The sequence below is a fragment of the Pipistrellus hanaki genome, assembly GCF_964339955.1.
Source record: "Pipistrellus hanaki genome assembly, chromosome: 2".
NCBI classification, from domain to species: Eukaryota; Metazoa; Chordata; class Mammalia; order Chiroptera; family Vespertilionidae; genus Pipistrellus; species Pipistrellus hanaki.
The window spans coordinates 136,820,544-136,838,240 of record NC_140504.1 but is presented as its reverse complement, the minus strand read 5'-3'; the positions used below and the strand labels follow the sequence as shown (position 1 = coordinate 136,838,240).

Genomic DNA, 17,697 nt, shown 5'->3' with positions numbered 1-17,697 from the left:
CAAGGGAATTAAAAAAATCTGATGAACAATATTAACTGGTAAATATAATAGAATCAGAAGTATGGAAGGGGAGTGGACTGACGATTCTTGGGGAAAAGGGGTGTGGGGGTGAGGGAAGAGACTGAACATAAACTGCGCACATATGGATGAGGACAATGGGGTTGGGGAAAGGTCAGAAGTTGGTGAGGGAACCTGGTGGAGGGGAGCAGTGGAGGGGGGAAAAAAAAGAGGAACATTTGTAATAATGTGAACAATAAAGATTTATTTTTTACAAATTGTACAAATAGTATATTTTGTCTTTTGAAAAGATAAAATATACTATTTCAGGTTTATGAAAACATAGTCATTTTTATAAATACATAGCTATAAAGATATTAAAAAATTATATGCCCATTTTAGAAAAATTATGTCTAATTACATGAAAGACATTTTTTCATTAATGGGCTTTTCTTTGTAAATTTATGCCAAAGTAGTACTTGATCAGCTGATTTCCTCAAAACAGAAAATCAGAAGGCAAAATAATAAAAATAAGTGCATGCTTTCTAAAAGATTTTAGCACCACCATTTTAAAAGTTACAATTGGATTCTAAATTACAATGTGTAAAGAACAAATTGGTTATGAATAGTTTTTCTCTATTTTTGGCTCCACTTTTCTTATGTGAACTTAAACTCCAGTCCATAGAGCTTTTCTACTCATTCCCAACCACCATTTCTGCAGACTTCTAGTCTCAAGTACAAATGCAACTCCAGACATGAAGTTTAGTACCTCCCATCCACTGCCCAGCCATGCTTTGTTACCTGGAATCAGCTTCAAGGAATTCTCCAGGTATTCATCTTCTGTGATAGGGAGACCATTTAACTCCAGCTCCAGGGTGAAATCCCGTACAGCCCAGATAAAGTCTGGAAAGAAACTCACAAACTCTGTTGAATTTTCTATTCCATCAGGTGTAAGGGAGGACTTTGCCTTGATGAGTTTTGTTAGCTCTGTCACATAACTATAACCTGGATAAGGAAAATGAACTTTCTGCCCACAATTCACACATTTCTCTCATGCAAAAAAAAATAGTTTTATTTTACTGTGGTTCCTTTTGGTCCACCAAAGGCAACTAAGTGAGAAGAAAGGAGAATTAACTGGATCTCCATTCCCACAACCTCCATGACACATGGAGGTTGGGTTCCTGGAAGGATACTGCAGCTGCTCCAGGGCCTGGTGGTTGATGGTATTCATGCTATTGTAGACAAAGCTGCTACATAGCAGCACAGCCAGGGCAAAGATCCACAAGTCATTCTTAGGATCACCCTGGAAGTACATTAGGGCAAGACAGTCAGGGATTTACCCTGTAGAAATTCATTCAGACACTAAGTCTAACAGTCCTTCCTTTTATTTCAGGTAATGTACTCACCATCCAAACAAGTAAGTTTGAAGATAGAAATAAATATGCATATGAGTTTTAGCAATTACAAAAACATTACTTGTGAATGTGATTTTTGTCATCAAAGGTTTTTATTTTTAATGAATTGGATTACATAACTAACATATAAAGTAATTTAGTGCAGCACCTGGTATGCTATTATGTTAAACTAGAGGGCCAATGAACAAAATTCATGCACAGAGAGGGGTGTCCCTCAGCCCAGCCTGCACCCTCTCCAATCTGGTATCCCTCTCACAATACAGGACTGCTGGCTCCTAACCGCTCACCTGCTTGCCTTCCTGATTGCCCCTAACTGCTTCTGCCTCCCAGCCTGATCACCCCTAACTATTCCCAGTTAGGCAGCCTGATGGAGGCCTAACTGCTCCCCTGCCAGCCTGTTTGCCCCTAACTATCCTCCCCTTCAGGCCTGGTCACTCCTAACTGCCCTCCCCTGCAGGGTTGATCATCCCCAAATGCCCTCATTTGCAGGCCTTGTGCCTCGCAACTGCCCTGATTTCCTTGCCTGATCACCCACAACTGCCCTCCCTTGCAGACATGGTACCTCCCAACTGCCCTCCCCTGCTGGCCATCTTGTGGTGGACATTTTGTGACCACATAGGGACAGGATCTTTGACATCATGAGGGCACCCATATTTTTTGCTAGAGTGATGGTCAACCTGCATATTACTCTTATATTAAATAGGCTAGAGGCCTGGTGTATGGGTGGCGGACAGCTAGTTTGCCCTGGAGGGTATCCTGGATCAGGGTGGGGCTTCTCTTGGGATGTGGGGTGGCCTGAGAAAGGGGCCTGTGGTAGTTTGCAGGCCGGCTAAGCCCCCTGGTGACCCAAGTGGAGGCCCTGGTATCTGGAATTTACCTTATAAAATTGAAACTTTGTAGCCTGGAGCAGAGCCAAGACTTTTACTTGCTCTGTGGCAGCAGGCATTTTTGTTTGGATTTGTTTACCTTCTATAATTGAAATTTTGTATCCTTGAGTGGAGGCTTAGGCCTGCAAGGGCTGGCAGAAAGCTTGGCTTTTCTATTGCCTGGGACCCAAGCCTCCCTCCTGCTCTTTGTGGCCACAGCCATCTTAGTTGGTGTTAATTTGCATGCTTGCTCTGATTGGCTGCTGGGCATGGCTGGTGGGTGTAGCAGAGTGATGGTTAATTTGCATATTACTCTTTTATTATGTAGGATGAACAGGTTAGTACATATTTATTCTACATATATTTGTTGATCATGGACTATTTATAATACTCCATAGTTAAATAACTGGTGATATAGCCAAGAAGTATTTATGAGAAACTACTGAATATGTCCACTATTGTTAAAATAGAAATCAGTTTAAAATGACAAATATTACTTTCAAGGTGACTTTCAAAAGCATGAACATTTATAGCAAGGATTATAAGAAGGATAATATCTATAGGATGTTAAATCAAAGTAATGTATATAAGCATTGGAACCTGTAGCTCTAATAGTAAATTAAGGGGGAAAGGGAGAGATAATATCAACCAAAGAACTTATATGCATATATGCACAAAACATGGACACTGACAATAGTAGTATGCTGAAGGTCTGCAGCGGAGATAGGTGTGAGGAAGACTTGGTCAATAGGATAGAAAGAAGGAAAAAATATGTAATATTTTCAATAATGAATATAAATTTTAAGAAGTATTAAATTAAAATTTACAAGTCTAGCATGGAAGAACCAGAGCTCTGAAAGTTGGAAAATTTTACATAACATAAAGTCTTTCTCAGCATCTTGATTGAAAATTAAAGACTTAGGAAAGTGTGAATTTGAATAAGTGGAGGTATCCTGCACATAGAAAGACCCACAGAAGCAAAAGTAGACATGGCCAAATACAAAAGTCTGGCAAACAGATGAAAGACCTTAAAGGAGGGGTTAATTTGTTTGAATAAATACAGCAGATCTAAATAACAGCATAATACAGAATTTTCATTCTATTATAAACACTGTCTAAATTTTTCACCAGAGCAAAAGTGGAAAGAATCTAGAAAAATTTGGAGGGAAATGCTAATTTGTCCATTTATATTCCCAACCCCCATTAAAAAAAAATGATTACAATAAGAAGTGGCACTTATGACAAACAATAGGTTATACAGAAAGCAAGACTGGTTGATATACACATAAAAATAAACACAACATTTCTAACTCTTCCTTGGGTAGAAATAGAAAGTTGTAGAAATTTAGGTACTATCTATTATATATAATAGTCTAAGTGACCATTATGGCTAAATTACCAGAATGACTCGTCCCTATGATAGACACTGACTACCAAGGGGCAGACGCTCAAGGGACAGTGTGCTCCCACAGGGGAAGCGCTACTCAACCAAAAGCCAGGCTCACAGCTGGTGAATGCAGCAGCAGTGGCAGAAGCCTTTCTTGCCTCTGCAGCAGCTCTAAGGAGCAGCAAGCCAAGGAGTAAGAAGCAATGCAATGGTAAGAAGCAAAGGGTTCCAGACTGCAAAAGGGACACCACCTCAGTGCATGAGTTTGTGCACCAGGCCTCTAGTTTCCAAATAAGTCTCAAACTAAAGCAGAAAGGGAAAATCATTCATTTCATCCTTTCGTAGAAAATTGAAATATCAAATACCCATCTTCAAATGTTGTAGGACAAACATGCTTTTATAGATTCATCTCATTCAGAGCTGTCTCAAAGTCTTCCAGAATGCTTGGTGAGTACTAATGAACTTCACCAGAAAACTGCAGACTTTTTGAGGGCAGGGCTTTTACATGGGTCACTAGCATCTACAGTACTAACTTAGAGACCAGAAATATGGTGTTCAACAATTGAATCAAATTAGTCATGCATTGCCGAGAAATAGAAAAAAATTTATTCAATGTTCCATGACAACTTACCTAAAAATAAGAGTCAAACAACTGACAATTTGCCTGATATATAGTTGGATTTTTAGATTTCACAAATAGATCAAGCAGTTAAATTAAAGAGTTTGTTATGAGACTATCCAGAATGAAACCATTTTGTCTTTGACTCTCTGCCTTACCTTTTCCACATCTCCCAGGCCCTCTGTGTCTAGAAGGACCAGAGTGCAATCAGGCTTATAGGGGTGAGGCACACACCACATCCAGATGCCCTTGGTTTCAGACTGCACCGTAGAGCCCAGAGGGAAACCTATAAATGAAGGGGAGACAGAACACACAGTGACAATAGACAAACTAAGCAGCCAAGGGACTACAAAATCAGACTTTTTGGAATGGAAATACCCCAGAATATAAAATGGTGTTTTCTCTATTTTGTAAGAATGCTTTACTTTGTGTGTATTCTATTCAAAGGAGGAGATGAATGTTAACTGTGAAAATGATACCCAGCAAGAGCTCAAAATGGAGGTGAAGTTCATCCATAATCAGACATAATAAATGTCACTGAATACCACAATAAGAGCATTTTAAAGAATGGTCCAGTAAAGGCCAAATAAAAGTGGATAGAAGAGAGATATCTAAAGAAAAAGAAAGTCAGATAATATTTTTCCAATCAAAGTGATAAAAATAAAAATGGCAAATGGTGTGGGACAGGTTAACAACAATGAGATGTGAACTCAAAAAATCTTTAAACATGGTGATAGATATGCAATTATCTTTATATATTCATAGGAAAAGCAAAATTTTATAGAGAGAGTAAAACATATTATGAGCAAGAGAGAAGGCACAATTTCAACACCTCCGTCTTGGTACTGAAAAAAAAAAAAAAAAAAAAAGGAGCCTATGCATTACTAGAAGGAATTTTCCTTAACATAAGTAAAACTATAAATATGGCAATGGAATATAATAAAGTAATGATTTACTCATGAAAACTAGACTTAGAAGTTTGGTTTATTAAGAGGAGTTTAGTTCTCTCTTCATGTAATCAGGGAAGAAAACTAAGAAGCTGTGATTTAGACTAACAAAATTGGCCCTCGCATGATATAACACCAATTAAGGTCATAATTTATCAGTAAAAATTAGAATTAGAATTAGAAGGTTGATTTATTGAAAGAATTTTGCTCTTTTTTTTTTCATGTGCCTAGTGAAGAAAACTAAGAAACTGTGATATAGCTAGAGTCAAAGAATTGTCCTCTGCCTGAGATACCACTCACCGTGATTCTGTCCTGCAAGCCGATTCATCAAGTAGGATTTTCCTGTACGATACAGTCCTACAATGGCCACAACCACCACTGGCTGAGAAATCTGGTCAAGAATCTCTAGAGCTTTCTGATTCACTGACAGACGCTCATTGATGTTTTCCACCAGGCAAATGGGGGCCATCATGTTGGGTGAAGATGCCATAGCAGCCTGCAAACCTAGAAGAACATCCCAGTAGAAATAAGATTACAATGCTATTCTCTGAAGCAGAGTTGTGCAAAGCACCCACCATCTCAGAGCAATATGAGTGTTCTACTTTGTTCCTGTCATAATAAGCATAATCCAGGACCTGCAATGAAAAATTGATCTACTTTTGGCTCTATAGTTGCACTGAATCTCTGCAAGGGCCAAAGTGTTCCCAATGCTGTGAGGGCCTCTGACTGAATGTTATTGCTGGCGCTGGGCAGCAAAATCTTACAATGCTGTAGAGTGGCCCTACCCTATGCCAGAATCACCACTGAGAAGCAAAGCCATCACCTCATGTGAATATCCTCTCCCCAAATATAAGGCTTAACTAGCTTCTAAGAGGATAGTGAGAGGCAGATACTGAGGAAGGACCTGCCTGGGACCAGAGCAACCTGGGGATAAAGTTGAGGTACCGTATTTTCCGTCCTATAAGACGACCCCCTAATTTTACAGTTAAAACATAGGTTTAGGCCTATATTCACTGTATAAGACTACCCCCCACTTCCGAGGCAACACCAGTTCTTTTTTTAATAGACCTCCTCTCTGACTCTGGCCAATTTGAGCAGGCTTTTTACTAGAACACAGTGTACATGTTCTGTACCCAAAGTTACACTGTGTTCTAGAAAAAGCCTGCTCATGTTCTGTACCCGAAGCTACACTGTGTTCTAGTAAAAAGCCTGCTCAGATTGGCCAGAGTCAGAGAGGCTGTCTATTAAAAAAAGAACTGGCGTTGCCTAGAAAGTGGGGGGGTAGACTTATACAGCGAATATAGGCTAAACCTATGTTTTAACTGTAAAATTAGGGGGTCGTCTTATACGCTGGAAAATACGGTATTTTAAGCCACAGGTTTCATGCATCTCTCTGTTTTGTGATCCTAGTTGTTGAGAACAGCTATAGAACTAGTGATGAGTATGACTAGTATGCATCACAATCTGAGGTTTTAGGTTGACGATTTGGTTTGACATATGACAGACCAATAAAATGTAATATCTATGGCTCCATTTATGATACTGAAGGGATTGAAGGAGTTTGGGGCTCCAGAAGAAAAACAGCTTTTGATTTTTCTCCTTTCTTATAAGTTTTCAAAATCATTTAGGCTTTAAAGTTTAACAGTCATTCCCTGTTTAGAGAAACTGTGTGGTGTGATATCTATTTTGTCTTTCAAAATGAAGTGTGCATCAATATTTAAAAATAGATTTATGTTATAAGCCAATAAAAAGTGTATATTAATAAAACTGTCAATAAAAAATAACAAGAACTCCTCCCAATTTTTACATCCTCCATGTCCTGTTAAAAATATCCTTGTGATTGAAAAAAACAAAAACAAAAACAAAAAAACAGCTTACGTAAGACTCTAGAGGAAATAAAGAGTGATATCGCTACAATAAAATAAAATTTAAAAAAACAAACACTATGTAAAGTTTCAATAGTAGACTAGAAGAAGCAGAGTTCTGAATTAGTGAATTAGAAGATAGGGCAGCAAAGCACACCCAAACAATTGAAGATAAAAATTAAAGGCCAGGAGGAGATCCTAAGAGAGTCTTGGGACAACATGAAACAAAGCAGCATATAAATAATAGGGGTGCCAGAACAACAAAAAGAGGAACAAGGGTTAGAAAATTTTTTGAAGTAATAAAGTAATAACGTCAGAAAACTTCCCTGATTTAGGGAAGAAAAAGGTCACACAAGCACAGAGAATTCAAAAGAAGATAAACCCAAAAAGACTCACACCAACACTCAACTTAAGTACGATGGCAAATGTTCAAGAGAAAGAGAGAATCTTAAAGGCTGCAAGAGAGAGACAGAAAGTTACAAAGGATCCCCCATTAGACTATCAAATGACTTCTCAAAAGAGACACATCAGGCCAGAAAGGAATGGAAGGAAGTTTACAAAGTGATTCAAAGTAGGGGACAGAATCTAAGAACACTTTGTCTAGCAAGGCTATCATTCAAAATTGAAGGGGAAATAGGAAGCTTCACAGACAAAAAAAAATGCTAAGGGAGTTTATCACTACCAAACCAACAATGCAAGAAATGTCAAAGGCCTGGTATAAAAAAATAAAAAATAAAAAAGGAAGAAGGAACAAAGGCACAAAAAATAAAAATGGCTACAAACATGTACCTTACAATAATAATTTTAAATGTAAACAAATTAACTGCTCCAATTGAAAGACATTGAGTGGCTGAATGGATAAGAAAACATGACCTGCCCTAATCTGGTTGGTTCAGTGGATAGAGCATTGGCCTGTGGACTAAAGGGTCCCAGGTTCAATTCCGGTCAAGGGCATGTACCTTGGTTGCAGGCACATACCCAACAGTGAGTGTGCAGGAGGCAGCTGATCAATGTTTATCTCTCATCGAAGTTTCTAACTCACTATCTTTCTCCCTTTCTATCTGTAAAAGTTAATAAAATATGTTTATTTAAAAAGAAAACATGACCCATATACTGTATATGCTGCCTACTAGAGAACCACCTCAGAACAAGGGACTCACACCGACTGAAAGCGGGAAAAATACATTTCAGACAAATGGAAATGAGAAAAAAGCTGGGGTAGTAATACTTATACCTGACAAAATAGACCTCAAAGTGAAGGTCATAACAAGAGATAGGGAAGGTCACTTCATAATACTAAAGGGATTGACATAACAAGAGGATAGAACCCTGGTAAACATATATGTACCCAATGCAGGAGTACCCAAATACAAACAAACAACAAAAAAAACCCTCCTGGAAGATATCAAGGAAGAGATCAACAATACAATCATAGTAGGGGACATTAATACCCCACTGACATCACTGAATAAGTCCTCTAGACAAAAAATCAGCAAAGAAACATCAATCCTAAATTACTCACTTGATCAGATGGAATTAATTGACATCTTAGAACATTTCACCCCAAAGCCATGGAATATACATTCTTCTCAATGCACATGCGACATTTTCAAAGATAGACCACATCGTGGGTCACAGGCAAAGTCTCTCCAAATTAAAGAAGATTTAAATAGATCAAGCATCTTCACAGACCATAATAGCATAATATTAGAAATAAACTACAATAAAAACAACCAAAAATTTTCAAATACTTGGAGGTTGAATAGTATTTAATAATGATTGGGCTACCAAAGAGATCAAAGAAGAAATTGAAAAAAATATCCTGGAAACAAATGACAATGAAAACACAACAACCCAAAATCTATGGATACAGAGAAAGCAGTCATGAGAGGGAAGGTTATAGCTCTACAGGCCTACCTAAAAATAAATAAATGAATAAATAAATAAATGAATAATTAAATAAATGAATAAATAACAGATAGATAAATAAATAAAACAGGTAAAACTGTTATTAAATTATCTAACTCTGCAACTTAAAGAATTAGAAAGAGAGCAACAAGAAAAGCCCAGAGTGAGCAGAAGGAAGGCTCAGAGCAAAAATGAATGACATAGAGACCAAAAAATGGCAATACAAATGATCAATGAAAACAAGAGCTGGTTCTTTGAAAGGATAAACAAAATTGATGAACCTTTAGCCAGGCTCACCTAGAAGCAAAGAGAGAGGACCCAAATAAACAAAATCAGAAATGAAACAGGCAAAATAACAACAGACCCCACAGAAATTCAAAGGATCACAAAAAAAAAAAAAAAAAAAATACTATGAACAACTCTATTCCAAAAAATCTAGATAATCTGAAGGAAATGGACATATTCCTAGAAAGATGCAACCTTCCAAAACTCAATCAGAAAGAATCTAAAAATCTCAATAGGCCAATAATTATGAAGGAAATTGAAGCAGTTATCAAAAACCTCTAGCAAATAACAGCACTGGACCAGACAGCTTCACAGGAGAATTTTACCAAACATTCAAAGAAGAAATAAAACCTATGATCTTCAAATTATTTGAAACAATTCAAGAGGAAGGAATACTTCCAAGCTCATTCTATGAAGCCAGCATTACCGTAATACCAAAACCAGATAAAGACAACGCAAAGAAAGAGAATTACAGGCCAAATATTCCTCATGAACATAGATGCCAAAATCCTCAACAAAATTATAGCAAATCAAATCCAGCAGTACATCAGAAATATCATACACCATAACCAAGTAGAATTTATCTCGGGGATGCAGGGATGGCACAATATCTGAAAATCGATATATATGATATATCATATAAACAAATTGAGAAATAAAATCACACAGTCCTATCAATTGATGCAGAAAAGGCATTTGACAAAATCCAACACTCTTTCTTGATAAAAACTCTCACGGAAGAGAATAGAGGAATCATACCTCAACCTAATAAAAGCTTTATATGACATACCTACAGCCAATATCATACTCGATGGGCAAAAATTAAAACCATTTCACCTAAGAAGAGGAAAAGACAGGGATGCCTGCATTCACCACTCCTCTTCAACCTAGTGCTGGAAGTGCTAGCCATAGCCATGAGTGGAGAAGATGAAAAGGCATCCAACTTGGAAAAGAAGTAAAACTATCATTATTCGAAGATGACATGATACTGTACTAGAAAAACTGAAAAACTCCATAAAAATGATTAGACTTAATCAATGAATTCAGCAATGTAGCAGGATACAAAATTAACACCCAAAATTCATTGCATTTTTTTTAAAGATATTTTATTGATTTTGTACAGAGAGGAAGGGAGAGAGATAGAAAGCTAGAAACATCGATGAGAGAGAGTCATCAATCAGCTGCCTCTTGCAAGTCCCGCAACCAAGGTATATGCCCTTGACCGGAATCAAACTCGGGTCCCTTCAGTCCCCAAGCCGATGCTCTATCCATTGAGCCAAACCGGTCTTGGCTCATTGCATTTTTATACAACAATAGTGAACTTACAGTAACAGAGGTTTAAAAAAACAATTCCATTTACCATTGCACCAACAAAATTAAGATTCCTTGGAATAAAGTTAACTAAGGAGGGAAAAGAGCTATACTCAGAAAACTACAGGAAACTGAATAAAGAGACAGAGGAAGACATAGATGGAACATGAAGGCATTTGTATCATGTTCATGGATTGATAGAATCACCATCATTAACATGTTCATACTACCCAATGCACTCCCCATTAAATTACCAATGGCATATGTCACAGACCTAGAACAAATTATTCATTTAGAATAAAATAAAACCCTGAAAGCTGCAGCAATGCTGTGAAAGAAGAACAAACTAGGAGGGCTCTCAATACCAGATATCAAGCTATATTACAAAGCCACTGTTCTCAAAATGGCCTTGTACTGGCACAAGAACAGACATATAAATCAAAGGAATAGAATAGAGAGCACAGAAATCTACCCAAACCACTATGCTCAATTAATATTTGTTTGACAAAGGAGCCAAGAACATACAATGGAGTCAAGATAGTCACTTCAATAAATTGTGTTGGGAAAATTGGACAGAATCATGCAAAAAAATTAAACTAGACCACCAAATTATACCATACACAAAATTAAACGCAAAATAGATAAAGGACTTAATCATAAAATGAGAAATTATAAAATGTTAGAGAAATCCATAGGCAGCAAAATGTCAGACATATGGCCAAGCATTATCTTCACAGATGCAACTCTTAGGGCAATGGAAACTAAAGGGAAAATAAACAAATGGGACTACATCAAAATAAAAAGCTTCTACACAACAAAAGAAACCATCAATAAAACAACAACAAAGCCCACTGCATGGGAGAACATATTTGCCAATGTTATCACCGATAAGGGATTAATATCCAACATTTACAGGGAACTCATACAACTCAGCAAAGGGAAGATAAACAATCCAATCAAAAAATGGGCATCAGACCTAAATAGAAACATTTTGAAAGAGGGCATACAGGACGCCAGGAGATACATGAAAATATGCTCAAAGTCACTAATCATCTGAGTGAGGCAATTCAAAATGACAATGACATATTATCTCACACCTGTCAGAATGGCTATAATCAACAAATCAACAAATGACAAATGCTGGCAAGGATGCAGAGAAAAAGAACCCAAATGTACTGCTGGTAGGAATGCAGACTGGTTCAGCCACTGTAAAGAACAGTATGGAGTTTTCTCGAAAAACTAAAAATGGAATTCCCATTTGACACAGTAATACCACTTCTAGGAATATATTCCAAGAAAACAGAACACCAGTCAGAAAAGATATATGCAACCCTATGCTCATAGCAGCACAATTTAGAATAGCTAAGATTTGGAAATAGCCTAAATGCCCATCAGCCGATGAGTGGATTGAAAAACTATGGTACAGCTATACAATGGAATACTATGACGCTTTTAGAAAGAAGGAATTTTTATCATTTATAATAACATGGATGGAACTGGAGGGCATTATATAAGCAAAATAAACCTGTCGAGAAAGTTAAATAACACATGACCTCATTCATATGTAGGATATAATGATCAACATAATTTGATGAACAAGAATACATGGATAGAGACAAATGGTAGGGGAGGGGATGTTAGAGAGCAACCAAAGGACTTGTATGCATGCATATTAGCATAACCAATGGACACAGACACTGGGGCGATGGGGGATTGCCTGGGTTAGAAGGGATGGGGAAAAGGTCAATTGGGGGAAAAGGAGACATACGTAAAACTTTAGAAAAAAACGTGATACATCTACACAATGGAATTCTATGCTGCTGTAAAAAGGAAGGAAATCCTACCATTTACAACAGCATGGATGGACCTGGAGAGCATTATGCTAAGCAAAATAAGTCAGTCAGGGAAAGATAAATATAACATGATCTCAATCATTTGTGGAATATAATGAACAACATAATAAACTGATGAACAAAAATAGATCCAGAGACAGAGAAGCATTGATCAGACCATCAAACCTCAGAGCGAACGTAGGGGACAGAGGGTATAAGAGGAAGAGATCAATCAAAGGACTGTATGCATGCATATAAGCCTAACCAATGGAAACAGACAACAGGTGGGTGGGGGCATGAGTGTGGGGGTGAGGAGGTGGCAATTGGAGGATAAAAACACATAGTAATACCTTAATCAATAAAGAAAAAAGATAAATAAAACAAACTATAATAAATAAAAATTATGCATGTGAAAATATCAAGTGGATCTGCATAGTTCCTGAACATGCCTGACCTAGGACTTTGTTAGGGCAGAGAAAGAAATTTTTATATTCAAGGAAGTGCTGTGCTGGTCCTTCCTAATTTTCAGAACATACCAAGAATGAAGCTGAGCCAGGCAGTGTTCTAAGCAAGTTTGGGCCTGAGCAGTGAATTACAGCCTTGTCAGGGGACAGCATGCTCTTTACCTAACCTTTAAGGATGTGACTGGGAGCTGGGGGTGAGGCCATAATCATAATGCAACCCATCTGTGTCTGGCCCCTTCTCTCTCTCTCTCTCTCTCTCTCTCTCTTCCTTCCTCTTTTCCTCCATTCCTCTCTTTTTCCAATAAATAAAGGCACTCCAGAGCTCTCTGAGCCAAGTCTGCTCTTGAGGGGGGAAAAAAATTAACAAAAAATGTAAAATTTTAAATGCTGTGTATGCAGTGAATCTAAGGTGGAATTAGAATAAGACCATAAGTCCAAACTAGTGCACACTACAATGAGGAACACTGAACTCATGCATGAAGAAGCTGTCTCCATGCACCACCCCATCCCTTTAAGCAGCCAGGAGAACACACGAATCTCTCATCTCGCCATGCACCCACCTTCTCTGCTCCACCATCTACTATCCCAGTTAGGAGAAGTCCTACTAAACTGTCACCTCACAACTACCACTGCCCCTGATGGGGAAGCTAAAGCCAGCAGCTGAGCCCTACAGTCCAGGCTACCAGGCTACTGGTGTCCCTACCTCTCCATTCCTCAGTCCATTCTGAACCAGAAAGTGACAGGTTTAAACTCAGGACCAAGTTGCTTGCAAAAGAAAGTTGAATTCCCACTTCTGTCCCACAGCTCCTCAGGTCAGAGTGTCCCAGAACAAGCTCCCAGGTCCTTCTCACTCCTCCTTGCTCCCTCTCCTCCTCCCACTTTTCTGTTGCTAGTTTACAGAAGTTTGAAACAAAGAATCAACAAAAAAACTGAGAAACTTTTTTCATTCTTACAGAGGACTCAGCAAAACAACTGAACCTAAAAAACAATAACCGATGTAATTTTTTGGTAGGGTCTAAACATTTTAAAACTGCAGAATGAAAACCTGGCTTAGAACTTATAGGTATTTTTTTTTCATATATTTTATTCATTTTTTACAGAGAGGAAGAGAGAGGGATAGAGAGCTAGAAACATTGATGAGAAAGAAACATAGATCAGCTGCCTCCTGCACTCTCCCCTTCCCCCACTGGGGATATGCTGGTAACGAAGGTGCATGCTTTTGACCAGAATTGAACCCCTCAGTCCGCAGGCCGATGCTTTATCCACTGAACCAAACTGAATTTGACTTTTTTTATTTTTAATAGGTAATTTTAATAGTTGATTAAAATATGTGAGAATGAAGTATTTCATCTAAATACCACTTTATACAATCTTTGGAATACTAAATACAGTTAATGCAATAAAGAATGTTTTCATGTTTAAATTGTATGTTAAGGATCATCTTCCCTCTGTTTTTTCAATGTCCCACAGATACCAGGGAAATTTCTGAGATGGGGAGGGGAAGATGGAGGAAGTGACTGCAACCAGGGCTTCTTAGGAAAGGACAGGTTTGGTTCCTCAGTCACAGAAAGGACTTCAGCCCCTTCAAGCAGATGATGTAGAGTGGACCCCTCCTTCTCCTGGGCAGGGCTCTTTGTACAGCCTGGGAGGGTGCCCAAGAAGGAGCTGGGCATCCCAGGAACAAGCTGTGCCCACTGCCCTGCAGCAGCCTTCCATCCAAATAGAGGGGCTGAGCTGTCTCCAGCTTATAGCCCTGGGGGGGCACCCTTCCTCTGCCCCCACCATAAGCCAGTTGCCTCCAGAACTGACAGTGGAGACTCTTGCCTCCAGAGCCAGGTGTGCTGCGCTGGAGCATGCATTGTTCTTGTTGATGTTACTTAATGAACACGTGCATGGAAATCCAAGTCTCTGAGGGATTTACCTGTCTCCTAAGCTGCAGACAATGGATAAATTCTTGCCTCTTGCTGTGTTGCTGGTCCTGAGTCTGGCTCCACAGGGTGCTCACAGTTCTTCAGAAGCTGATAATGAAGGGGAATATGAGAGCAAAGCTGTTTTCAGTGTGGTTGAGAAGAACCTAAATCGAAATTGAAAGGACACTTCCTTTCTGGGAAATTATGTGTTGGACCTTCACCCCCTCTCTCCCTCTTTCCCCCCCTCTCCCCCCCTGAAGAAATGCAGGGTGGTTGAAGTATCTTCCACACCAGCTTGGAAATCCCTGTCTGGCACCTCCCCCTCAGGGGGCTTGCCTTTCCTGACCCCACAAAAACACAGAGCTGCAGGGCTGAATGTGAGCCAGTAACAGCAGGCTGACAGGTCTGCAGCAACTCTCTTAGAAGTACTTTGGAAAGGCACTGAGGCTTTTCTTATTGTTGTTGTAATTTTATGCTAAGACTGCCTTTTCATTTCTGGCTTTAAAGAAAAACTTATTATTATTAATTTATCCTTCTTCATTATCAATAACTGTGTGCATAAAACTCCTATTTTCCCTATCAAGAGATAGACCCTAGTATTTTGTAGCATATTCTCCCACTTACTGTTGTTTGTTGTTTTTCTTTGTGGAGGCTCTGTGGGGGAGTGTAAGTGTAAGGTTTGAGGCGCAGGAAACTAACCAAGATATTTTAAAGTAAAGTTTATTCCCCAGTAATGAGCAGGACTCATTACGGAGGTAGAGAAATCAGGATTGAAGGAATTGGGAAGGGGGATGGACACAGCAGGGCTGCCTCCTGGACATGGAAGATCAGCAATCAGAATCTCAGCCTGGTGTCTGACCACAGGGCAGTCCTGAGATCCTACTTGCCTGGTGACTCATGTGCTTTCCTTGTCATAGGTTTCACTGAGGTTGCCCAGGGCTGGGAGGAAAGGGGATGGGGGGAGGGTGACTAAGGCGGGCCTTAGTGGGGTGGACATGGAGGATCAGCAGCACATGGCTGATCTGGGGGTCCTTTTAAGAGGAGGAACAGGAGAGGGTTGGACCCAAGGCACAACAGGGAAGGGTGGGCTCCAGGACACTTTGACACGCACTGATTGGTGACTCAATGGACTGGGGATGTCTCTGTGACAGATGCCAGGAATGTCATAACTCCGCCCACCAGTTGGGAGGAGGGAGAACCTTATAGTAAGGGTCCTGAGTTTATATTTCGAGTGTTTCTTTCAGTGAAATAATATAAAAATACAAACTAACTCAAATCTGAACATTCAAAATGAACAAAGAGGTCATAACCATCAACAAGTTTTTAAAAGTTGACAAGGGCCACAAATATTGTCTTGCTCTAGTTTTATTGTCTGTTAAGTTTTGTTCCCTATATTTGCATTTTCATCTGAATAATAATTCAGAAAAAATATTTAATTGTACAAGATTCCACCTAATAGACTATTTTTAAAAACTGTGTAATCAAAGTATTTTTGTTATAACTGTTGTCTTCTGGACGGATATAGGTAGGAGCTGTGTTATTAGAATAATTTTAAGTGAGTTTCATTGTTTATTTTTCTGTGCCTAGAATATTCTGGGTTGGTTTCAAAGACATTTAAATGTTATTTCCACTTTCACCAGTATGCTTGATAGAAATCGGCTCTTTGACAACATAGTAAAAATAAAGCAGCAGCAGCTAGATGTTAGATTTATTTTTATAGATTTATCATAAGTAGATTACTAAAATGAAATACGTGTTCCAAGAAAGCTGTTACATTAAATACAATATCATAACATATATTAAAATCTGAAAATTGAAATTTCCTCCTTTAATATGTGATATAATACAAATTATTATGTTCTCATGAGAATGTTTGTCTTTTAATATGAGATTATATCCTAAACTTCTGACTTTCAGGGTTGTAATGTAACCATATTGTGTGATATTAGTTTATCAGTCTTTATAATTTGTCTATATTTGGGATTTTTAATTTTTGCACTGCTATTGTTTTCCAGCAATATATGGTGGTATATTTCAATGGTTCATGTAATGTACTTGTGAGGCCCATTGCCTTTGCAAATTTAAAGATGAACAAAGTAATGTTCTCACCTTTTAATAATCTAAACCTTGAAAGAGGGAAATATAAAATAAAACAAGACGTGAACAGTGTTAATAAATGATAGTAGGAAAAAAGTGTTTGTCTCGACAAAAGCAACAATTATTTCTACTAGGGAGGGTTAGGATAGATTATAGATGACTTCGTAGAAAAGTTTTATTTCTGTTAGGTCTTAAAGAATGACTCACTTGTGAAAAAAGAGTGATTGGAGGAAAGGTATTTTTCTTTTTTTTTTCATTTGCTTCTGATTACTTTTATTTCTTTTATTTTTTTGTGATTTTTATTTATTTATTTATTTATTTTACATATTTTATTGATTTTTTTTATTGCCCCCCTTCCTCCCTCCCACACATCCCCTCCCTCCCCATAGTTTTATGTCCATTGGTTGTACTTATATGCATTTATACAAGTCCTTCGGTTGATCTATTATCTCCCCCTGATATCCCTACCCTCCCCACTGTAATTTGACAGTCTGCCTGTTGCTTTACTTTCTCTATATCTGTCTCTTGGTTCATCAGTTTATAATGATCTTTATCATCCACCAATGTGTGAGGTCATGTGGTGTTTCTCTTTTATTGATTGGCTTATTTCACTCAGCATGATGCTCTCCAATTCCATCCAGGTTGCTGCAAATGATGAGAATTCCTTCTTCTTTATGGCAGCATAGTATTCCATTGTGTAGATGTACCAAAGTTTTTTGATCCAATCATCTGCTGATGGGCACCTAGGCTGTTTCCAAATTCTGGCTATTATAGATTGTGCTGCTATGAACATA

The 17,697-nt window shown here is 38.3% G+C and overlaps 1 protein-coding gene across 1 annotated transcript in view; it reads right to left on the bottom strand.

The window, feature by feature from the left end:
• Positions 1–14,967, bottom strand: part of LOC311616672 (guanylate-binding protein 6-like) — a 32,573-nt gene extending 17,606 nt beyond the window's left edge. Inside the window, exons 1-5 of the mRNA XM_084872341.1 lie at positions 14,818–14,967; positions 5,532–5,735; positions 4,443–4,570; positions 1,191–1,300; positions 799–995 (exon numbers count right to left, since the gene is read on the bottom strand). Coding sequence (XP_084728467.1) covers positions 799–995; positions 1,191–1,300; positions 4,443–4,570; positions 5,532–5,721 — 625 coding nt within the window. The 5' untranslated portion in view covers positions 5,722–5,735; positions 14,818–14,967. The remainder of the gene's footprint in view (positions 1–798; positions 996–1,190; positions 1,301–4,442; positions 4,571–5,531; positions 5,736–14,817) is intronic.
• Between the last annotated feature and the right edge of the window lie 2,730 nt (positions 14,968–17,697).